Here is a 22,724-nt window from a genome sequence, read left to right as displayed (position 1 = left end):
TCCTAACATATCATTAGGTTTGGCAAATTTGTAACATATTGTACGAATTGGAATTTATTACTTATTGTATGAAGTGCAATTTGTAACATATCATATGAAATGGAGGATGGACATCCACAAATGAATGCATACATTATGAAACGTAACATATCATACTAATTTACATTTACTATGTTAAGTCTACCCCTGAGTCCAGGTTGGTGTAGTGGTGCTGTTTGATGGTTGGGCTTTTGTAATCTCCCAATTTCTCCCTCGACCAGCCTCCACTGGGCTTTTCAGCCACTCAGCTTTGTTCACTCTTCCTTCTCCCAGGTGGTGATGTGGGAGAGCTGATGTCTACAATGGCTGACCTGGATCTGCACCTGCACATACTGATACCCCCGTTTCAACACTGTCGTGGTTACCTCCCGACCCAGCAGCCCAACCCCAGGATCTGACCCCATCTCTTCCTCACCTCCCCTGGGCTTTCCCCAGCCAGGCCTCCTGGATCTACCCTGGGCCCATAATGGGAGGATGCCTCTCCAAAAGCAAGCCAGGTGAACACTATCTCCACCAACCCACTGTTCTCCTTCCCTCCGTCCTACCCCCGTCCTCCTCATCTCCGTCCTACCCCCGTTCTCCTACTCTCCATCCTACCCCCGCTCTCCTCCTTTCCGTCCTACCCCCGTTCTCCTTCCCTCCGTCCTACCCCCGTTCTCCTCCTCTCCGTCCTACCCTCTGTTCTCCTTCCCTCCGTCCTACACCCGTTCTCCGTCCCTCCGTCCTACCCCCGTTCTCCTCCTCTCCGTCCTACCCCTCCGTTCTCCTTCCCTCTGTCCTACCCCCGGTTCTCCTTCTCTCCGTCCTGCCCCCATTCTCCTTCCCTCCGTCCAACCCCGTTCTCATCCTCTCCATCCTACCCCATTCTCCTTCCCTCTATCCTACCCTCTGTTCTCGTTCCTCCGTCCTACCCCTGTTCTCCTTCCCTCCGTCCTACCCCCGTTCTCCTCCTCTCCGTCCTACCCCCGTCCTCCTCCTCTTCGTCCTACCCCCCGTTCTCCTCCTCTCCGTCCTACCCCCCCGTTCTCCTTCCCTCTGTCCTACCCCCATTCTCCTTCCCTCAGTCCTACCCCCGTTCTCCTTCCCTCCGTCCTACCCCCATTCTCCTTCCCTCAGTCCTACCCCCGTTCTCCTTCCCTCCGTCCTACCCCCCATTCTCCTCCCTTCAGTCCTACCCCGTTCTCCTCTTCTCCGTCCTACCCCCGTTCTCCTTCCCTCCGTCCTACCCCCATTCTCCTTCCCTCAGTCCTACCCCCCGTTCTCCTTCCCTCCGTCCTACCCTCTGTTCTCCTTCCCTCAGTCCTACCCTCTGTTCTCCTTCCCTTCGTCCTACCCCCCGTTCTCCTCTTCTCCGTCCTACCCCCCCCGTTCTCCTTCCCTCCGTCCTACCCCCATTCTCCTTCCCTCAGTCCTACCCCCCCCGTTCTCCTTCCCTCCGTCCTACCCTCTGTTCTCCTTCCCTCAGTCCTACCCTCTGTTCTCCTTCCCTCCGTCCTACCCTCTGTTCTCCTTCCCTCAGTCCTACCCCCGTTCTCCTTCCCTCCGTCCTACCCTCTGTTTTCCTTCCCTTCGTCCTACCCTCTGTTCTCCTTCCCTCCGTCCTACCCCCATTCTCCTCCTCTCCGTCCTACCCCCGTCCTCCTTCCCTCTGTCCTACCCCCGTCCTCCTTCCCTCTGTCCTACCCCGTCCTCCTTCCCTCCGTCCTACCCTCTGTTCTCCTTCCCTCCGTCCTACCCTCTGTTCTCCTTCCCTCAGTCCTACCCTCTGTTCTCCTTCCCTCCGTCCTACCCTCTGTTCTCCTTCCCTCAGTCCTACCCCCCGTTCTCCTTCCCTCCGTCCTACCCTCTGTTTTCCTTCCCTTCGTCCTACCCTCTGTTCTCCTTCCCTCCGTCCTACCCCCATTCTCCTCCTCTCCGTCCTACCCCCGTCCTCCTTCCCTCTGTCCTACCCCCGTCCTCCTTCCCTCTGTCCTACCCCCGTCCTCCTTCCCTCCGTCCTACCCTCTGTTCTCCTTCCCTCCGTCCTACCCTCTGTTCTCCTTCCCTCCGTCCTACTTCCTGTTCTCCTTCCGTCTGTCCTACCCCTTTCCAAATCCTGGAATAATTGGCATTTGTTCGCCAGCTATACAGTATATAGGTCATACAAACCCCTCTCCTGACTGCCTTTGTAGCATGGTGATTTGTGGAGGAGGAATTTTAATGCTCTCAATGGCATTGCCTTCAAGAGGATTACATAGTCAAATTTGAGTTTTAAACGTATGGCACAACGTATAACTGTTTCAAAGCAAACATATCACTGTTGCAATGCAGTCAGCTTGTTGAAGGCTGTGGTAGGTGCTGTAATCAAGCACATTACGTTTTTTATATCTTTGCTTGCTCCTAAAGCTTTGACTTAATAGTGCTTTAGCTCTTATGGAGAGCGGTTTAAAAAACCAAAACAAATTAAACATAATTTTCACAAAAACAACCACTGCAATACCACACTGGCAGCTAGTATGAATAAAGTGGAGGGGATAGGGAGCTTGTCTCCAGTTCTATAGGGGCGACTTTAGAGGGTGCTGCGATGGAACAGAGGCCCCTCACTGTAAAATGTCTAATTAAGAAACAAGTGGGACCCTGAACGGAACCTTGGACACAGCAGGGATGAGCACCAGTATAGTTGAGAAACTAAACCAGACAAAAACTTTTACACAATGTTAGATAAATACATGTTTTTAATGTAGAATACAATATCACACCATCATTACTGTGTAAGTATTCCTGTAAGTACAATGTAAAAAGTATTGTAATTACTTAAACCGTACCTAGCGCTAAGTTAAGGGTTAGGGCTAGGGAAAATCCAGAGAAAATTTGAAATCATAAAGCAATTACATGAAGATGATACTGAACATTTCTGAAAAGTGTGGGCTTAGTCAAAACATTGATGCACACTGTGAGTTTCTGCAGTCAGTGAAAAGCAGATTGGTACCTAATTTGACGAATACATTTGACATGATCCCTACAGGTGTGTTAGTGGCAGCTGACTACTCAATTTGATCCAATAAAATAGTTTAGCAACAGAGTCAAGTAAACCCAAAATAGTTTCTAAGACTAGGAATATTATAAAGCCATCAGTGCCACTCAAAAGGATTAAGCACATGATGCCTCTGAATGGAAAAACAGAAGAGAGAAAAGAACTGGGAATGAGTGTGTGAGAGAGGGGATTAAGTGATAACATATGGCAAAGTGAGAGAATACAGCAGGAGTATCTCTTCCTCACTTGACAAGTATGTTTCTCCTGAGGTGTACAATTCACTCAGTTTTGCTGTCAATAAATCATATTGCTATTTGGTGCATTGGACAATCTCAGTGGAGAGATTGATCCCTTAACTAGGCAGGAATAATCCAAAAACAAAGAAGCTTGCATTTCTAGAAGAAATGGTGCTATATAGAACCACAAATCAGCTTTGTTTTTTAGCAGTGTGTATGAATGTAAAATTACACTTTGTACATGTAATATACAGTACAAAAGTAAGAGCAACTACACATTGTGGACAAAGAAGTAATAGGTTTTTAGGACCGCGTCATCTCACATAGTTTTACAAGTCATTGACAAATAAACCCCTGTCCAGGAGAAGGTGAGGTGAACCAAAATATACACTTTATGCTTTTTTAATGATAATTTTAAAAAAATGCTCATGTACATGAATGGGTGGTGCTGCTTACTTTAGATTCAATGAATTAACAAATTATTGAATTAATTCATTACTGTGCAATTATCATGCCTCTCTTCATTTTATATATACAGTGAGCTCCAAAGGTATTGTGACAGTGACACATGTTTTGTTGTTTTGGCTCTTTACTCCAGCACTTTGAATTTGAGATTATACAATGGCTAGGAAGTTAAAGTGCAGACTGTAAGGTTTCATTTGAGGGTATTTCCTTCCATATTGGGTGAACCGTTTTGAAATTACATCAATTTTTGTACATAGTCCCCCCATTTTAGGGGACCGAAAGTATTGGGCCAAATTCAGTTATATGTGTATTAAAGTAGTCAAAAGTTTAGTATTTGGTCCCCTAAAACAGGAAGACTAGAGCCAAAACAACAACAAATGTGTCACTGTCCCAATACTTGGAGCTCACTATACATCAATCAACATTCTGACTTCAGCATGGAGCATATGGTTGAGTAAGCTATCAATTTATGGATTCAGAATTGCCCCGGTCAGTGGATGTGATTTTATGATCTGAGAATCAAAAGAAAAGAGAATATCAAAATTTAAAATATCCCTATAACAAATCTAATACACAATGTGAATTCTCTTACATAAGGTCCTAGTTGAAGATCCCATATGAGTCTGGGGATGGATGCCTCTCCCCCTTTCCTCTCCTGTGATTGCAGTCACTCTCTTGATTTTCCATTGATTTTAATTAAGACTCGCTCAGCAGGTCAAAATTCCAGCCAGATTATCGTGTAGGAACCGGAGGGTCAGCACATTTCTACTGCCGAAGAGATAAATCTGGCTGCAGTGAAAACGGGTTGCACAACCACCTCTTCAAATGCAGAAATACAAACACCAGAGGCAACTTATCAGATGTCATCAAATGCCTCAGAGCGCCTCACAACAAATAAACCCAAACATCCACTTAGGCCTGTCCTTGTGTATGTGTTATTTCAGCAAATATCAAATGCATGGTGTAGTGATCCTAAATATATGCTATAAAGCTCTCAAGATTGCCACAGTAAATTTGCCCCATGTTTTTTTTTAAATCTCATAAAGTATTTTCATGGTCATGTCAGTTCCATTCGATGCAGAACTCTTCTCCGTGGGGAGTCTGACGCTGAGCGCTGCAATCAAAGGAAACATTTATATGAGTATCAGTGGCTGCTGGTGACTTAAAGTTGAGGAGGATGATGGGTAAAAGTTGTGAACTAAAAACAAGGGAATACATTTTTTTATTTTGTAAGTGACTGGGCAAACATCAGCCTGAAAAGGGTGTTGTTTTCCTCGTGGTCTGTGGTCTGTATTCTGCAGTTTTGCTAAAGGTCTGTGGTCTGTGTTCTGCAGTATTGCTACTGGTCTGTGGTCTGTGTCCTGCAGTTTTGCTAATGGTCTGTGGTCTGTGTCCTGCAGTTGAGGTGAAGGTGGAGCTAACCCTTCTGGGCAAAGAAAAGGATCCAGGTGTGAAGTCCGCCAATGGAAAGGCTAGCCCCTTTTCTGACTGCAGACCCAACGGAGCACTGGAACACTGCTCCGATGAGGACTCCGCCGCTGCCGCCCCCCTCAGGCTCTACAAACCCCGTGATTACCTGGAGGCCTCCGTGTGTCATGTCAAGGACCTGGAAAATGGACAGTAAGGCCAAACAAAAGACAATGTACAGTGCATTCGGAAAGTATTCACACTCGTTGACTTTTTCCACATTTTGTTACGTTACAGCTTTATTCTAAAATTGATCAAAATGTTTTTCCTTATCAATCTACAAACAATACCCCATAATGAAAATGTGAAAACAGGTTTTTAGATTTAATTTAAAAAAGTATTAAAAATGAACAGAAATACCTTATTTACATAAGTATTCAGACCCTTTGCTATGAGACTCGAAATTGAGCTCATCCAGTTTTGGTGGATCCAGTTTCCATTGATCATCCTTGAGATGTTTCTACAAAATGATTGGAGTCCACCAGTGGTAAATTCAATTGATTGGACATGATTTGGAAAGGCGCGCACCTGTCTATACAGTGGGGCAAAAAAGTATTTAGTCAGCCAACAATTGTGCAAGTTCTCCCACTTAAAAAGATGAGAGATGCCTGTAATTTTCAACATAGGTACACTTCAACTATGACAGACAAAATTAGAAAAAGAATTCCAGAAAATCACATTGTAGGATTTTTTATGAATTTATTTGCAAATTATGGTGGAAAAGAAGTATTTGGTCACCTACAAACAAGCAAGATTTCTGGCTCTCACAGACCTGTACCTTCTTCTTTAAGAGGCTCCTCTGTCCTCCACTCGTTATCTGTATTAATGGCACCTGTTTGAACTTGTAATCAGTATAAAAGACACCTGTCCACAACCTCAAACAGTCACACTCCAAACTCCACTATGGCCAAGACCAAAGAGCTGTCAAAGGACACCAGAAACAACATTTTAGACCTGCACCAGGCTGGGAAGACTGAATCTGCAATAGTTAAGCAGCTTGGTTTGAAGAAATCAACTGTGGGAGCAATTATTAGGAAATGGAAGACATACAAGACCACTGATAATCTCCCTCGATCTGGGGCTCCACGCAAGATCTCACCTCGTGGGGTCAAAATGATCACAAGAATGGTGAGCAAAAATCCCAGAACCACACAGGGGGACCTAGTGAATGACCTGCAGAGAGCTGGGACCAAAGTAACAAAGCCTACCATCAGTAACACACTACGCCGCCAGGGACTCAAATCCTGCAGTGCCAGACGTGTCCCCCTGCTTAAGCCAGTACCTGTCCAGGCCCGTCTGAAGTTTGCTAGAGACCATTTGGATGATCCAGAAGAAGATTGTGAGAATGTCATATGGTCAGATGAAACCAAAATATAACTTTTTGGTAAAAACCCAACTTGTCGTGTTTGGAGGACAAAGAATGCTGAGTTGCATCCAAAGAACACCATACCTACTGTGAAGCATGGGGGTAGAAACATCATGCTTTGGGGCTGTTTTTCTGCAAAGGGACCAGGACGACTGATCCGTGTAAAGGAAAGAATGAATGGGGCCATGTATTTCGAGATTTTAAGTGAAAACCTATTTCCATCAGCAAGGGCATTGAAGATGAAACGTGGCTGGGTCTTTCAGCATGACAATGATCCCAAACACACCGCCCGGGCAACGAATTAGTGGCTTCATAAGAAGCATTTCAAGGTCCTGGAGTGGCCTAGCCAGTCTCCAGATCTCAACCCCATAGAAAATCTTTGGAGGGAGTTGAAAGTCCGTGTTGCCCAGAAACAGCCCCAAAACATCACTGCTCTAGAGGAGATCTGCATGGAGGAATGGGCAAAAATACCAGCAACAGTGTGTGAAAACCTTGTGAAGACTTACAGAAAACGTTTGACCTCTGTCATTGCCAACAAAGGGTATACAACAAAGTATTGAGATAAACTTTTGTTATTGACCAAATACTTATTTTCCACCATAATTTGCAAAGAAATTCATTCAAAATCCTACAATGTGATTTTCTGGATTTTTTTTCTCATTTCGTCTGTCATAGTTGAAGTGTACCTATGATGAAAATTACAGGCCTCTCTCATCTTTCTAAGTGGGAGAACTTGCACAATTGGTGGCTGACTAAATACTTTTTTGCCCCACTGTATACTGTAAGGTCCCATAGTTGACAGTTCATGTCAGAGCAAAAATCAAGCCATGAGGTTGAAGGAATTGTCCATAGAGCTGTTGCGCCTTCTTCACCACACTGTCTGTGTGGGTGGACCATTTCAGTTTGTCTGTGATGTGTACGCCGAGGAACTTAAAACTTTCCACCTTCTCCACTGCTGTCCCTTCGACATGGATAGAAGGGTGCTCCCTCTGCTATTTCCTGAAGTCCACGATCATCTCCTTTGTTTTATTGACGTTGAGTGAGAGGTTGTTTTCTTAACACCACACTCCGAGTGCCCTCACCTCCTCCCTGTAGGCTGTCTCGTCATTGTTGGTAATCAAGCTCACTACTGTTGTGTCATCTGCAAACTTGATGATTGAGTTGGAGGCGTGCATGGCCACGCAGTCATGGGTGAACAGGGAGTATAGGAGGGGGCTGAGTACGCACCCTTGTGGGGCCCCAGTGTTGAGGGTCAACAAAGTGGAGATGTTGTTTACTACCTTCACCACCTGGGGGCGGCCCGTCAGAAAGTCCAAGACCCAATTGCACAGGGCAGGGTTGTGACCCAGTGACTCCAGCTTAATGATGAGCTTGGAGGGTACTATGGTGTTGAATGCTGAGCTGTAGTCAATGAACAGCATTCTTACATAGGTATTCCTCTTGTCCAGATGGGATAGTGCAGTGTGATAGCTATTGCATCGTCTGTGGACCTGTTGGGGTGGTATGCACACTGAAGTGGGTCTTGGGTGGCCGCTAAGGTGGTGGTGATATGATCCTTGACTAGTCTCTCAAAGCACTTCACGATGACAGAAGTGAGTGCTACGGGGCGGGGCGGTAGGCATTTAGTTCAGTTATCTGAGAGAGACCTGACAATAGCTGGAGAGACCTGAAAATGGCTGTGCAGCGACCCTCCCCATCCAACCTGACAGAGTTTGAGAGGATCTGTAGAGAAAAACAAGAGAAACTCCCCAAATACAAGTGTGCTAAGCTTGTAGCGTCATACCCAAAAAGACTCGAGGCTGTAATCTCTGCCAAAGGAGCTTTAAGAAAGTACTGAGTAAAGGGTCTGAATTTACTTATGTAAATGTGATATTTCAGAATTTTTTTATTTTAATAAATTTGCAACAATTTCAAACACCTGTTTTTGTTTTGTCATCAAGGGATATTGTGGATTAATTCGAACAAACAATTTAATCAATTTTGGAATAAGGCAGTAACGTAACAAAATGTGAAAAAAGTCAAGGGGTCTGAATACTGAAATTTGTATGTCTGGAACCTGTCATTATTTCCCCTTGCCTCACAATTTTTGTCCCTTCCTGTGTGTGTGAGTGCGTTCGTGTGTGTGTGCGTCTGTGTGTGCACTTATTCCTGTTTAGGATGAGAGAGGTTGATTTGGGAAGTGGCAGAGCGCTGCTCATTAAAGAACATGGAGAGTTTTCTGCAATGGGGCACAAGTGCCCGCATTATGGGGCACCACTGGTCAAAGGTGAGTCCCGTTCTGCATTGTTTTCTTTTTTTGTGGAATATTGGTATGAAAATTCATATTTTTGCTGTCTTATCAAGTTCTGAGATGGATTGGTGAGTGATACAGTGGGATGTACAGTACCAATCAAAAGTTTGGACACACCTACTCATTTAAGGGTTTTTCTATAGTTTTCTATTTTCTATTGTATGTAGCATAATAGTGAAGACATCAAAACTATGAAATAACACATATGGAATCATGTAGTAACCAAGAAAAGTGTTAAACAAATCCAAATATATTTTAGATTTTAGATTCTTCAAAGTAGCCTCCCTTTGCCTTGATGACAACTTTGCACACTCTTGGCATTCTCTCAACCAGCTTCATCTGGAATGCTTTTCCAACAGTCATGAAGGAGTTCCCACATATGCTGAGCACATGTTAGCTGCTTTTCCTTCACTCTGCAGTCCAACTCATCCAAAACCATCTCAACTGGATTGAGGTCAGGTGATTGTGAAGGTCAGGTCATCTGATGCAGCACTCCATCACTTTCCTTCATGGTCAAATAGCCTTTACACAACCTGGAGGTGTGTTGGGTCATTGTCCTGTTCAAAAACAAATAATAGTTCCACTAAGCACAAACCAGATGGGATGGAGTATAGCTGCAGAATGCTGTGGTAGCCATGCTGGTTAAATGTGCCTTGAATTCTAATTAAATCACATGCAGTGTCACCAGCAAAGTACCCCCACACCATCACACCTCCTCCTCCATGCGTCACGGTGGGAACCATACATGCAGAGTTCATCTACTCACCTACTCATCATCTGACAAAGACACAGTGTTTGGAACCAAAAATCTCAAATTCGGACTCATCAGACCAAAGGACAGATTTCCACCGGTCTAATGTCCTTTGCTCATGTTTCTTGGCTTGAACACTGTGAAGCATTTATTTGAGCTGCAATTTCTGAGGCTGGTAACTCTGAAGAAACGTATCCTCTGCAGCAAAGGTAACTCTGGGTCTTTCTTTCCTGTGGCGGTCTTCATGAGCCAGTTTCATGATTGGCTCGATGGTTTTTGCGACCGCACTTGAAGAAACCTTTAAAGTTCTTCGCATTTTCCAGGTTGACTGAAAATGTGACTGAACTTCATGTCTTAAAGTACTGATGGACTGTCGTTTCTCTTTGCTTATTTGAGATCTTTTTGCTATAATATGGACATGGTCTTTTACCAAATAGGGCTATCTTCTGTATACCACCCCTACCTTGTCACTACACAACTGATTGGCTCAAATGCATTAAGAAGGAAAGAAATTCCACAAATTAACTTTTAACACGGTACCTGTTAATTGAAATGCATTCCAGGTGACTACCTCATGAAGCTGGTTGAGAGAATGGCAAGAGTGTGCAAAGCTGACATCAAGACCAAAGGGTCTTAAATATAATATATATTTTGATTTGTTTAACACGTTTTTGGTTATTTCATGATTCCTTACGTGTTATTTCATATTATTGATGTCTTCACTATTATTCTACAATGTAGAAAATAGTAAAAAATAAAGAAATATCCTTGAATGACTAGGTGTGTCAAAACATTTGACTGGTACTGTATATCGTTGTGTGTTGCAGGTATCTTGTCCAAAGGCCACGTGCGTTGCCCCTGGCATGGAGCTTGTTTCAACATCGTTACAGGAGACATTGAGGAATTTCCTGGGCTTGACAGCCTGCCCACCTTCCAGGTGACCTTCCTCGTTCGGTTCGCAATGCCATTCACATTCCCTGCCTTCACATTCTCTCTAAGCATCGTCAAAACCGTGTACACATCGCTCATGTCTGTTTGCTTCAGGTCCGAGTTGAAAAGGACAAAGTGATAATTCGTGCTAACAAACAGGTAAAGACACTCTGGGACTATTTAGAATAGATCATTGTGCTAAATCAACTGATCCCCCTTTGATGACCTGTGACCTGGCAAACATTTCTTTCTTCCAGGATCTTCAGTCACAGAAGAGGTCAAAAGCAATGGCCCGATGTTCAGCAGTTAACTCCAGCACTGGCTTTAGCCAGGTCCTTATCGTTGGATCAGGTGAGTTGGCCGTTGAGCATCTCCTTACACTCACACACTCAGGGATGGAAATTAAGCTAGCCCGCTAGCCTGTGGTTAGTAGTTTTCAGACCGGGCTAGAAGAAAATGTGTTCAACTTGCACGCCGGCAACTGACATTTTGCCTTTTCAAATATCGCATGACACAAATGTTTAACCCGGCTAGTAAAAAATTTCAGTCTACTAGCCTGGCTGGCCAGTGCCCAAAACACTTAAGTTCCATTCCTGCACGCACTGCTGTTAAATAGAAGTCTGTTGGTTTATGTTCAAACTATCGACTAGGACTTGAACCATACAGTATATTTTCAGTTCAGTATAGGTCCTGAGTATTCCAAAAAAAGGATAGATGACAGCAGCTCCCAAGAACTATTGCAGCAACACGGATGTTAGTTCATAGTGTATTTGTACTACAGTACACGTTTCAACTGTATGCTCTTAGTTGTAACATGCTCAAAGTGTTTTGTTTATGTTCACAACGCTCTAACAGTGTCTGGTATGCCGAACTCAATCCAAGCTCCAATTCACTACTATTGTTTCACTCAATAGTTATGGTAAAGGGAGCTTGGATTCAGTTCGGATAGCAAGGATCTAAGATCCTATATAGACATTAAACAAGTGTCTTGTGTCTCCAGGTCCAGCAGGGCTGGTGTGCGCTGAGACATTGCGACAGGAAGGCTTCACTGATCGCATTGTCATGTGCACCATGGACAAACACCCACCCTATGACAGGCCTAAACTGAGTAAGGTTTGTACAGAGATCCAGAGCATACCACAGAGATGGTAAAAGGAATATCTCCATAAGGACTTAGTGACCATGAGGGTTCTTTAAGTTGACTATTCTTCTGGATACAAACAGTGTTGAAATTGCTGATGAAGGACTACCAGTTATGCCCTACTGTATTTCGTAGCAGATTGAAAATTCTTCCCAGACATTTCATGCTCCAAAATACTTCCCATTGTGTTATTGCTAGTATTATTAACCCATCTTGAACCCATCTTTAGTCTGTAATCTTGGGAAAATATTTGTCCCAGCCAATGTAGAAATTTGGCCATGATATCTATGAGAAAATGGTTTGCTGACCTTGAGTTTCAAATTGTGATCATGTTAAAAATGAAACCGAAAAAATTTATGTTGCATTAGCATCGTAAAAGTGGCATTTCTTCACTGAATGTCACCAATAACATTTCAACTTAACAAACCTCACCACATAATCTCCAACCTGTGGTGTACTGTACTGTGGTGCGGTGTAACTAACCATCTCCCCCTCAGTCCTTAGAGAGCACAGCAGAGCAGCTCCGGCTACGCTCCATAGACTTCCTCCAAGCCCACGACATCGAGTTGCTCACGGAGAAGGAAGTAAGACCTGAAACACTGATTATATTGGCTAAGTTTGAATCCACATCTGGGCTGTGTTCAGTGGGCAGTTTTCAAACAGATTGAAACAGGGAGTTCCTACCTGGTCGAACTTCTTCCAAGAAGATTTTAGTTTTTTCCGTTGCAAACTTTTTTTAGTGTGCCCTACTGAACACGACACTGGTCTCAGAGCGGCAATGAAGTGGTATGGATTCCCTTGGTGACACCCTGGCCCTATGTTCTCTTTCTAACTGGGATGTTTGGATGTCAATAGGCTGTGGCAGTGGACGTCAAGACGAGGGCTGTGACTTTTCAAGACGACTCTAGGATGGAATACAGGAAGCTTTTCATTGCCACAGGAAGCAAGTGAGGAGTAACCGTAAATTGTCTTTGGTTGAATGCAATTAAATGGAATTCAATTATCTTCTTGTTGATATGACCAGTTGTGACTCATTGTTCTGTAGACACTGATATACCCATATTTTGTCTATTGTAAGACCCAAGCTGATGAACTACAAAGGCCAGGACGTTAGGAATGTGTTTCACCTCCGAACCCCTGAAGATGCTAACAGCGTAGCGAGGCTGGCCAACAACAAGAATGCTGTGATTGTGGGAACATCATTTGTTGGTGAGAGAGATGACAGGCATGCAGTAGATAAAACAGTCACATATTCCTTTTTCGAAGGAATGTTGATCTATAAGCCTTAAAGGGTTTAGGAAGACTACATTAAGTTGTACTTTGTTGAACAGTTGTTTGGAACCTTTGTTTTGATAGTACTACTGTAATTGTAGCACATCTATCTGTAAATGTGTGCATGTGTAATCTTCTGTATTCTCTGCATTAGGTATGGAGGTGGCTGCTGCTCTCACCGACAAGGCCCACTCTGTCTCCATCATTGGGATAGAAGCAATCCCTTTCCGGAAAGCTCTGGGGGAGAAAGTAGGGAAAGCCATAATGAAGGTAGGGACCCACCCCTGAGAAATCAGGCTCTGTGTCAGCCCTACTACCTCTAGAACAGCTTAATCTGCATTTCTACTCAGAGAAACGTATAATTTAAATGTGAATCATGTTCATTGGGCTCAATTCACCAGGCGCCACAAGGGAATATTTGGAGTATATTCTTATCGGTGCTCATGCACTTATTTAGACAATCAGATAGATATTGTCCACGAGTCCTGTTTTTTCAGGGGAGATTATACTGTGTGTGTGCGTGTGTGTGTGTGTGTGTGTGTGTGTGTGTGTGTGTGTGTGTGTGTGTGTGTGTGTGTGTGTGTGTGTGTGTGTGTGTGTGTGTGTGTGTGTGTGTGTGTGTGTGTGTGTGTGTGTGTGTGTGTGTGTGTGGTCTCAGCATGATAGGGTCTCAGCATGGTAACACTGCATGTTCCCTGCTGTTAAGATAAGGCAGAGGGAGACTGTCGATACAGTCATACCTTGTAATGCATAATGTGTTTATAATCCATTATTAAGAAAGTATTCATAAGAAGCGTTACTGCCTACCCGCCAATGAACCATCGGCATTAATAACAGTAACATAATAATAACATAATAACATATGGGAGATTTAAAAATAATAAGTATATTTGTAGCTGAACACAATTTAGGCTAAACTTAACAAAAAGCTCAACTTTTTGAGAAGTAGTTTTGACCTTTGAACCTTAACCCAGTGCTATTTCTCTCTCTTTATCTTTCTCTCTCTCTCTCTCTCTCTCTCTCTCTCTCTCTCTCTCTTTCTCTCTTTCTCTCTCTCTCTCTCTCTCTCACCGTGTCTGCCTGTCTGTCTGCCTGTGTCTGCCTGTTTGTCTGACTGACTTTTCAGCTGTTTGAGACGAACAGGGTGAAGTTCTACATGTTGAACGAGGTATCGGAGATGCTTGGCCATGATGGACAGGTATTCCGAAAGTGAGAGAAACAGCATAACATGCACAGATGGCTCTCTCCTTCCTTCTCTCTGCTGGCCAGTCAAGCCCACTTTTAGGCTTCGCCCAGATTCTCTACCGTGCACACTTCCGTTATTGATTTCACCATGGTGGAAACTCCCTCTGCGAATGATTACACAAATCCATGATGGGAAGTGTGCAACGATACAATTGGGGAGAAGGGTGGAGAATGGGGATGCAGCCATTGAATGCTGATGAATGGGTGTGACTGACCCCGATGCACCACAGTGTGCCAACAAAAAGAAAGGACAAGCAGCCAAGATTACTACCAATTACAGCCTCCATTTGGAGTGTGGCTCAGTAAAAAAGACTTGACAATACTGGTTTTGCAAAAAATATCTGAACTTTGTAGTCAGGATCGGAAGTAGTAGAACTGAGGGTTATCTATTGGTAATATAATGTGTGTTGCCTCACTGTTTTTGTCAATGTTGTTTTTATGTTCCACAGTTGAAAGAGGTGGTTCTGAAGAGTGGGAAAGTACTAAGGGCGGACGTGTGTGTCATTGGCACAGGTGAGGCAGCCAGCTCAGAGACACAAATGCTCGTTCAGCAATAGCCTCCACTTTAGCAAACTCACTCCTATCAGTGGTGGTGCAGGAGTGTAGTAGAGTTGATCCAACTCACACTCAGTCAATCAAATCAATCAAATGTATTTATAAAGCCCATTTTACATCAGCCAATGTCACAAAGTGCTATACAGAAACCCAGCCTAAAACCCCAAACAGCAAGCAATGCAGATGTAGAAGAACGATGGCTAGGAAAACCTTTCTAGAAAGGCAGGAACCTAGGAAGAAACCTAGAGAGGAACCAGGCTCTGAGGGGTGGCCAGTCCTCTTCTGGCTTACAATAGCCATTGTTACTCTGCTTCTCGGTGGTGAATTAATGGTGGACTCTATCTATGTGGGACCCCTGCAGGGTCAGGCCCAGCCACTGGCTTCCTGAAACAGAGTGGAGTTCACATGGATTCCAAGGGTTTTGTCCCCGTCAACAAGGTAGAAACTACAACACAAGGCACTGTATGCACAACAATTATAATAACACACAAATACTTTGAATGTACTCATTTAATTTCAAATGCAATCAGTTCATAGAAACAATTCATTTCAGTGCAATGTACAAGTGTTACTGTGTTATTTGCAGAGCTAGAGACCTGAGTTTTTCCTGACAGGGAAAATTGCAGTTATCCTCTAATTTGTCAGGTGGCTTGTCTACAAGTAAGATATCCTCCTGAATTCCACATTGGCTCCTGTATTCTTCTGGATTACCCTCTATCCCTCAGACAATGCAGACCAACGTTGATGGTGTCTTTGCCGGAGGAGACATTGTGACGTTTCCTTTTCCGGGGCGGAGCAATAAGAAGGTGAACATCCCACACTGGCAAATGGCCCATGTGCACGGTAAGGGTTCATTTTTACGGGCTAAGTATTACAGAGTAATGTGTTAAAGTGTGAGTTTTTCCCTAAGGTGTCAAACACTCAGCTGCATGTCTGGGGCTGGATTTGCAGTATATTGGTTTTTATGGGACCTTTTCTGTTTGTTTGGGATTGACAGGGAGAGCAGCAGCACTTGGCATGATGGGAAGACCCACTGAGATCAAAACAGTGCCCTATTTCTGGTCGGCCATGTTTGGGAAAAGCCTACGCTATGCAGGTAAACAAAGCCTCACTCCACAAGTAATATAATTGAATACCGGTAGGGTCATTTAGCAGATTATATCCGAAGCACATGGCAGAACTGTCAAAATGGACAGTGACACATCCATTCATTATATGTGGCTTGTGCATGTATCCAAACCTCCACCATGGGGTTGCCAGCACCATGCACAGTCTATCCCACTGAAACATTGGAAACTTTTTCACACACAAGTTATACAAGTTTTGTTTATGTACTGTGTGAATTGTTTGGGAAGTAATCTTAAAATAGTGAATTGGTAAGACTACTACCAAAATTGCTCTCCTCCAAATGTCTCTGTTGAGAATGTAGCTCCGGTACTGCCACCTAGCTGTGAAGTCAGACACTGAGGGTTTTCAGTCATCATAGGATTCAGAAGTATGACATCATAATGGGTGTTGTGGTGGTGCTGTGATGGTGTGTTTACTCTTTTTACAGACCTACTTAAGAAAGTGCTTTTATTCTATTACCAAGGTTACGGGGATGGCTTTGATGACGTCATCATCCAAGGAGACGTGGACGAGCTGAAGTTTGTGGCATTTTATACCAGGTATGTGTCCAATAACAATTGTGGATATCTACTAAGATGCATTCAGCCATCGGCTCATGTTGTTTTGTAAAGTAAATCCTCTGTTTTGTTTTTGTCATGTTTTGTTTGTTCTTATATAATCCAGGAGTGTTTATCCTTACAACAGACTAAACTCTAGTAATCCTAGAGTTTTCCCTAAAAGTTATTTGGTTAATCTCTCCTACCTATAGGGGTGAGGAGGTGGTTGCCGTGGCCAGCATGAACTATGACCCCATTGTTTCCCGTGTGGCAGAGGTCTTAAGGTCTGGAAAGATGATTAGAAAGCGAGATGTGGAGTAAGTGCATGTCTATTGTTCTTCAGTTGGGTCTGGGTGACAATGAGGTTATGCTCTTTACATGTTCCGAGGCTCACTATGAGCAAACACTGACCTCTATAAATGTTAACACATGATAAGTGATAACAGTGATAGACTTAAGTAGAAGAGGGTTCACAAGGAAAGTTTTATGTATTTACATTTTTGAAATTTCATTAGTCCACTGTTGATACAACGCATGTCAGCGATCAAGTTTTCAAACTATAGGACTTTCAAAAAGCAAATTGTCACTTGCCACATCATCATGATGATATGATACGTTTTTTTGTGGATTTCTCCTTTAAGATACAGTACTGTAATGCTTTACTGTAAACCAGGGGTGTCAAACTAATTCCATGGAGGGCCTAGTCTCAGGTTAGCAGGTTCGTTTTTTGCTTTCAATGCAGCCCTAGACAACCAGGTGTGGGGAGTACCTTACTAATTAGTGACCTTAATTCATCAATCAAGTACAAGGAAGGAGCGAAAACCCGTAGACACTCGTCCCTCCGTGGAATGAGTTTGACATCTGTGCTGTAAACAATATCTTACTTTCTCTAATGTAGATCCTTCATTTTTAATTGTCCATTCATACAATGAAGGCTGTTAACCCGACAACGCAACTACGAAAACTAGGAAAGCTAAGATGTCTTTCTTAATCTCAGTCTCCACTAACAATCCCTTCATGTGCAGACAATTACATTGATATAACCCACAATATACTGTATCTGCAATATTAAAGCTGATATAGCTCCTAAAAAATATATACAAATTAATCTAAATAAATCCCTTCATGAAACGCTATATGATACGGCTGTGTGTGAAACGCTCTGTCAGAACACACAATAATCAGCCTCAGCATGCTTATGCTATAATTAAGCAATAAGGCATGAGGGGGTATGGTATATGGCCAATATACCACAAACCCCTGAGGTGCCTTATTGCTATTATAAACTGGTTACCAATGTAATTAGAGCAGTAAAAATAAATGTTTTGTCATACCCGTGGTATAGTCTGATCGATGACCTGGAGCCAGACCTACTGGCTCCAGGTCATCTATAAGTCTTTGCTAGGAAAAGCTCAGCCTTATCTCAGCTCACTGGTCACGATAACAACACCCACCCGTAGCACGCGCTCCAGCAGGTAAATCTCACTGGTCATCCCCAAAGCCAACACGTCCTTTGGCCGCCATTCCTTCCAGTTCTCTGCTGCCAATGACTGGAACGAATTGCAAAAATCGCTGAATCTGGAGACTTATATTTCCCTCACTAACTTTAAACATCAGCTATCTGAGCAGCTAACCGATCGCTGCAGCTGTACATAGCCCATCTGTAAATAGCCCACCCAATCTACCTACCTCATACCTATATTGTTTTTATTTACTTTTCTGCTCTTTTGCACACCAGTATTTCTACTTGCACATCACCATCTGCTCATCTATCACTCCAGTGTTAATTTTCTAAATTGTAACTACTTCGCTACTACGGCCTATTTATTGCCTTACCTCCTCACCCCATTTGCACACACTGTATATATAATTTTTTTCTATTGTACGCTTGTTTATTCCATGTGTAACTCTGTGTTGTTGTTTGTGTCACACTGCTTTGCTTTATCTTGGCCAGGTCGCAGTTGTAAATGAGAACTTCTTCTCAACTAGCTTACCTGGTTAAATAAAGGGGAAATATTTTTTTTGTATATAAATAAATAAATATATATACTATGGCTGTCAGCCAATCAGCATTCAGGTCTCGAACCACCCGGTTTAGTTCACTTCCAGTTTTACACTTTTGTTTTCTGTTGTTCAGAGCCTGTACTACATTATCCACATAATTATTGTCTAAACTGCATAATATGCACTCTGAGTGATGTTTTTTGTTGGTTCGTTTCCTCCGCATTGCAGGACAGGGGACATGTCTTGGTTGATAGACAAAGGGTCGTAGTGAGCGAGCCTCCACATCTCAGGCTCTCCGTGCATCTGGGGTCTGTTGGACACTAACTATGGACACTTGTGGTGCTGGTGAGATGCTGTGCCATACTGTAGACATACAGCAGAAGACCCATGTCTAGGACTGTTGGACACTAACTATGGACACTTGTGGTGCTGGTGAGATGCTGTGCCATACTGTAGACATACAGCAGAAGACCCATGTCTAGGACTGTTGGAGTTGCTCCCCTGGAATCGAGACAGACGGTTCTACAGTGAACCTCCACGGTGATAGGCTGTACATACAGTATTCTTACCAAAAGCATGAACCATATATGGTGTTAACATGCTCCAATACCGTAATGGAAGATCTGTGTCCTAATGCTACTTCACAGTGAAGCAATCCTGGATGCAGTCTCTGTGCTTCTGCATTATGTATCTACCTGTACACTTTTTTATAAGGGGCCAGATAGGGGTATTGAATTGTTTTGTACATTTTTTTGTATATAGTTATAATTCTCAATACACTGTAAACAAAACAGTTTTAAATGGTAGTTTTCTAAGGTTGAGATGAAACTAATCTGGTTAAGTATGATCATGTGGGCTAAAACAGGCAATGTACAGTATATCTGGTAGTTGAAATAATAGGATTTCTAATAGATTGTTCAGCCCCAACTCATAGAAGCAAAGACATTGTTACCTATAAAAGCCACATAAAAACAATGCTTAGATTTGTCAGCTTTGCATTTTGACCCTTAACTGCACAATGTTTGCCTCAAAGCCATGCAAACAGCCTGGTCTTATAGACTAGACATAACATAGTACGTGTAAATCTGGGATATTCAAATTAGTATGATATGTTATGTACGTTAAGTATAACGCGTTTAGCATTTTAGCAACTTTACAAGTACTTACTACTTTTTAGCTACTTTGCATGTTAGCTAACCCTTCCCCTAGCCCTAACCTTAACCACTTAACATAACACCCAACCCTAACCTTAACCCTAGCTAACATTAGACACCCAGCTAACATTAACATTGGCCACCTAGCCACCTAGCTAATGTTAACAATAACAAATTGGAATTCGTAACATATCATGCATTTTGAAAAATGTGTAGCATATTGTACAAACTGCAATTCGTAACATATTGCATGAATTGCAATTCATAACATATCATACAAATTGTAATTTGACATCCACAAATTAATACATACCATACGAAACGTAACATATCATACTAATTGGAGTGTCCCGGATTTACATGTACTATGCTACGTCTACCCCTGAGTCCAGTGTGATGCAACGTATCATAACAAGATGAACTACAAATAATCCATAGTTGTCTCTTTCCCCACCTGACGCATAAATGCACACACACACACACACACACACACACACACACACACACACACACACACACACACACACACACACACACACACACACACACACACACACACACACACACACACACACACACACACACACACACACACACACACACACACACACACACACGAAATCCTCACAAGATGCTCACAAATCACTCCTTTAAGGATGACAATGTACCTCTATTTATTGGTGGCTCGTAGATTGCATAAATGAGAAATTGAAATGTACTTTAATCTATGTTCATGCTTGCGCAATAGAATAACATGTCTGTGCTTTCTAAAAGGTAAATGACTGTAATTCTTTTAGATATGGTCATGTCATATTTGCTGAAGGCTATTTTTGGTAGTTGTCACCTATGAATGCTCTTTGTTACTAACTCAGGGAACTGAGGTTTGAGGCCTGGTCACATTGGGATTGGTCCCATTGCAAACACATTCATTTGTTATATGTTAGTTCTCTGTATTTGAAGAGGTCTTGTTTTCAGAACTTGTTTATAATTCCCTTAGATGTGTAGAGGAGAAAGCATTTCCATTTCTATTTTGGCATGTTGAAGATTCCAAAATATTTAAGCGCAGAGGTTTTAAAAACATATTCTTCATACAGGGAAGATTAGAATGGTATTTTTATTAATAGAAACTTTGAAATAAAAGTCTTCAACTATTTTTTTCTGTACTACTCTGCATGTTTTGGAATTAAAGCTACATGTGCAGTGGGGTCCATAATTATTGGCACCAGTTTTTAATAATCTAGCACCCTCTCCTTGCGAGGATAATGACTCTGAGCCTTTTTCTAAAATGTTTTATGAGATTGGAGAACATGTTTGGAGTGAGCTAAGACCATTCCTCCATACATAATCTTTCCAGATCCTTGATATCCTTTGCCTGCGCTTATGGACTGTCCTCTTCAATTCAAAACACAGGTTTTCAATGGGGTTCAAGTCCGGAGACTGAGATAGCCATTGCAAAATGTTTATTTTGTGGTCAATTAACCATTTATTTCTGGATTTTGATTCGTGCTTGGAGTCATTGTCTTGCTGGAAGATCCACTTGGGGCCAAGTTTCAGCCTCCTGGCAGAAGCAACCAGGTTTTTGGCTAAAATGCCCTGGTACTTGGTAGTTCATGATGCCGTTGAGTAGAACTGGGAATTTCCAGAGACCTCGTGATACGATATTATAACATTCCTTAGGTGCCGATACCATATGTATTGTGCTTCTCAAGATTCTATATGTATTGCGATTAGATACTCTGATTTTATTGCGATTCGATGTTCCAATCATATCGCTCGCCATCTGTCTGCTGAGTTTTGATTAGTCATAGAAATAAAAGTGCTGAAAACAAATTGTCTCCCTATTTAAAAGAAGATGGAGGACAAGCTATGGATGAAAAATACTGGAGTTTTGGCAAAGGTACAACCAACAAGCGCAAAAATATTATTGCAATATTTAAAAAACGATATGAGAGAGTAATAGGATACGGCATGTGTCAAAATTGATTGATTGCTGACCTTATGACCTGATGACATGTACAGAATATGTGCCCCCGCCCCACCCCCCCTGTTCGTGTGGTCATGTGTTAGAGGGTGTTTGAACTTTTGGGGCCCATGCCCCCCCCCCCCTCCACCCCCCAGTTTTATCTCCCTTATGGTTGTTATCTATGAAGCAGGAATGTCTGGGGCTATAGATAGCGCTGGGGCCTCAGCATTATAAATGTCCAGAACAAGGCTTGCGAAACCCAGAACCGTAAACCCTATTTTTTAAACATGGATTTTGCGATCAGTGGCAAAGCTGTGATGACTGTAGCCTCGGAGGCAGGACCGCGTCTGAAACATCGAGAAAGGGCAAAGTATACAGCCGCAATATACGATGCACCAAAAGCGGTTTTTAAACGTGTATAGAACCCAGATACCGCTGCTTGCAACGGCGCTGAAAGATGAAGTGTTGATGTCTAACGGACAGCATTGGGGGCATCTGTTTGATTACTTGGCCTGTAGCGTGAAACTCTATATGTTAGCCGAAGGAGAAGAATATACCGACCAGAAATTAGGCGTGACTTATGATGTTGAAGACTGGACGGTTTTTCGACAGGTTTTGTGTCCCGAACTGAGCCGTATCACCAAGGGTTACAGCTTGTTCACAGGCTACGAGACCCGTTGGGAAGGTACCCCGGACACCTCAGGAAGAGTATTTCACAGAGTTAAATTACAACGTATAAATGGACGGCCTTGCGGGTGCGTGGAATTTTACGTCAGCACCGCGGAAATCCGAAACCAAAACATCAGGGCTGGCGGTTCGGACGGGGATTTCCGGCTTCGAATGCTTATACCCCTTAAAAGCTGGCCTTTAATGGAATTGCAAATGTTGGAGCTGTTGGACTCTCTGTACAGAGCCAAAAGCGCCAGAGCATTGTACGGATAAAGAAGTGCATAATATATACGAATCCTGAGGATTACGACTCAAAGCAACCCCAAGAAGATACAACGTCAGGAGAGGCAGCCCCCAAAGAAAGCGAGGATTACGACTCAAAGCAACCCCAAGAAGATACAACGTCAGGAGAGGCAGCCCCCAAAGAAAGCGAGGTAAGCTGTGTTGTTAACCCCGCCCAGATACCCCGAGGGTTGGTTCAAGAATAAAAAGGCTGGTTC

At 43.0% G+C, this 22,724-nt stretch overlaps 1 protein-coding gene across 1 annotated transcript; it reads left to right on the top strand.

Moving 5' to 3' along the window:
- Positions 1-505: 505 nt before the first annotated feature.
- LOC115111326 (apoptosis-inducing factor 3-like) lies at positions 506-21,613 on the top strand. The gene is made up of 19 exons (XM_029637260.2): positions 506-536; positions 5,154-5,373; positions 8,743-8,852; positions 10,455-10,564; positions 10,672-10,716; positions 10,815-10,908; positions 11,558-11,670; positions 12,196-12,282; positions 12,554-12,645; positions 12,777-12,907; positions 13,125-13,240; positions 14,097-14,168; positions 14,665-14,728; positions 15,132-15,208; positions 15,496-15,613; positions 15,768-15,866; positions 16,362-16,437; positions 16,647-16,751; positions 18,667-21,613. Exons 1-19 carry the CDS (start codon positions 506-508, stop codon positions 18,704-18,706), a joined length of 1,800 nt encoding a protein of 599 aa, XP_029493120.1. The 3' UTR covers positions 18,707-21,613.
- The last annotated feature ends 1,111 nt before the right edge of the window (positions 21,614-22,724 follow it).

Source organism: Oncorhynchus nerka, linkage group LG27 (genome assembly GCF_034236695.1).
Source record: "Oncorhynchus nerka isolate Pitt River linkage group LG27, Oner_Uvic_2.0, whole genome shotgun sequence".
Lineage (NCBI taxonomy): Eukaryota > Metazoa > Chordata > Actinopteri > Salmoniformes > Salmonidae > Oncorhynchus > Oncorhynchus nerka.
Note: the sequence above shows the minus strand (reverse complement) of the source record. Positions and strands in the feature narration are given on the sequence as shown.

Coding starts and splice junctions, on each gene's coding strand:
- LOC115111326 (XM_029637260.2), top strand. CDS start 506: ATGGGAGGATGCCTCTCCAAAAGCAAGCCAG. Junction 8,853..10,454: donor TGGGGCACCACTGGTCAAAG/GTGAGTCCCGTT, acceptor TGTGTGTTGCAG/GTATCTTGTCCAAAGGCCAC. Junction 13,241..14,096: donor TAGGGAAAGCCATAATGAAG/GTAGGGACCCAC, acceptor CTGACTTTTCAG/CTGTTTGAGACGAACAGGGT.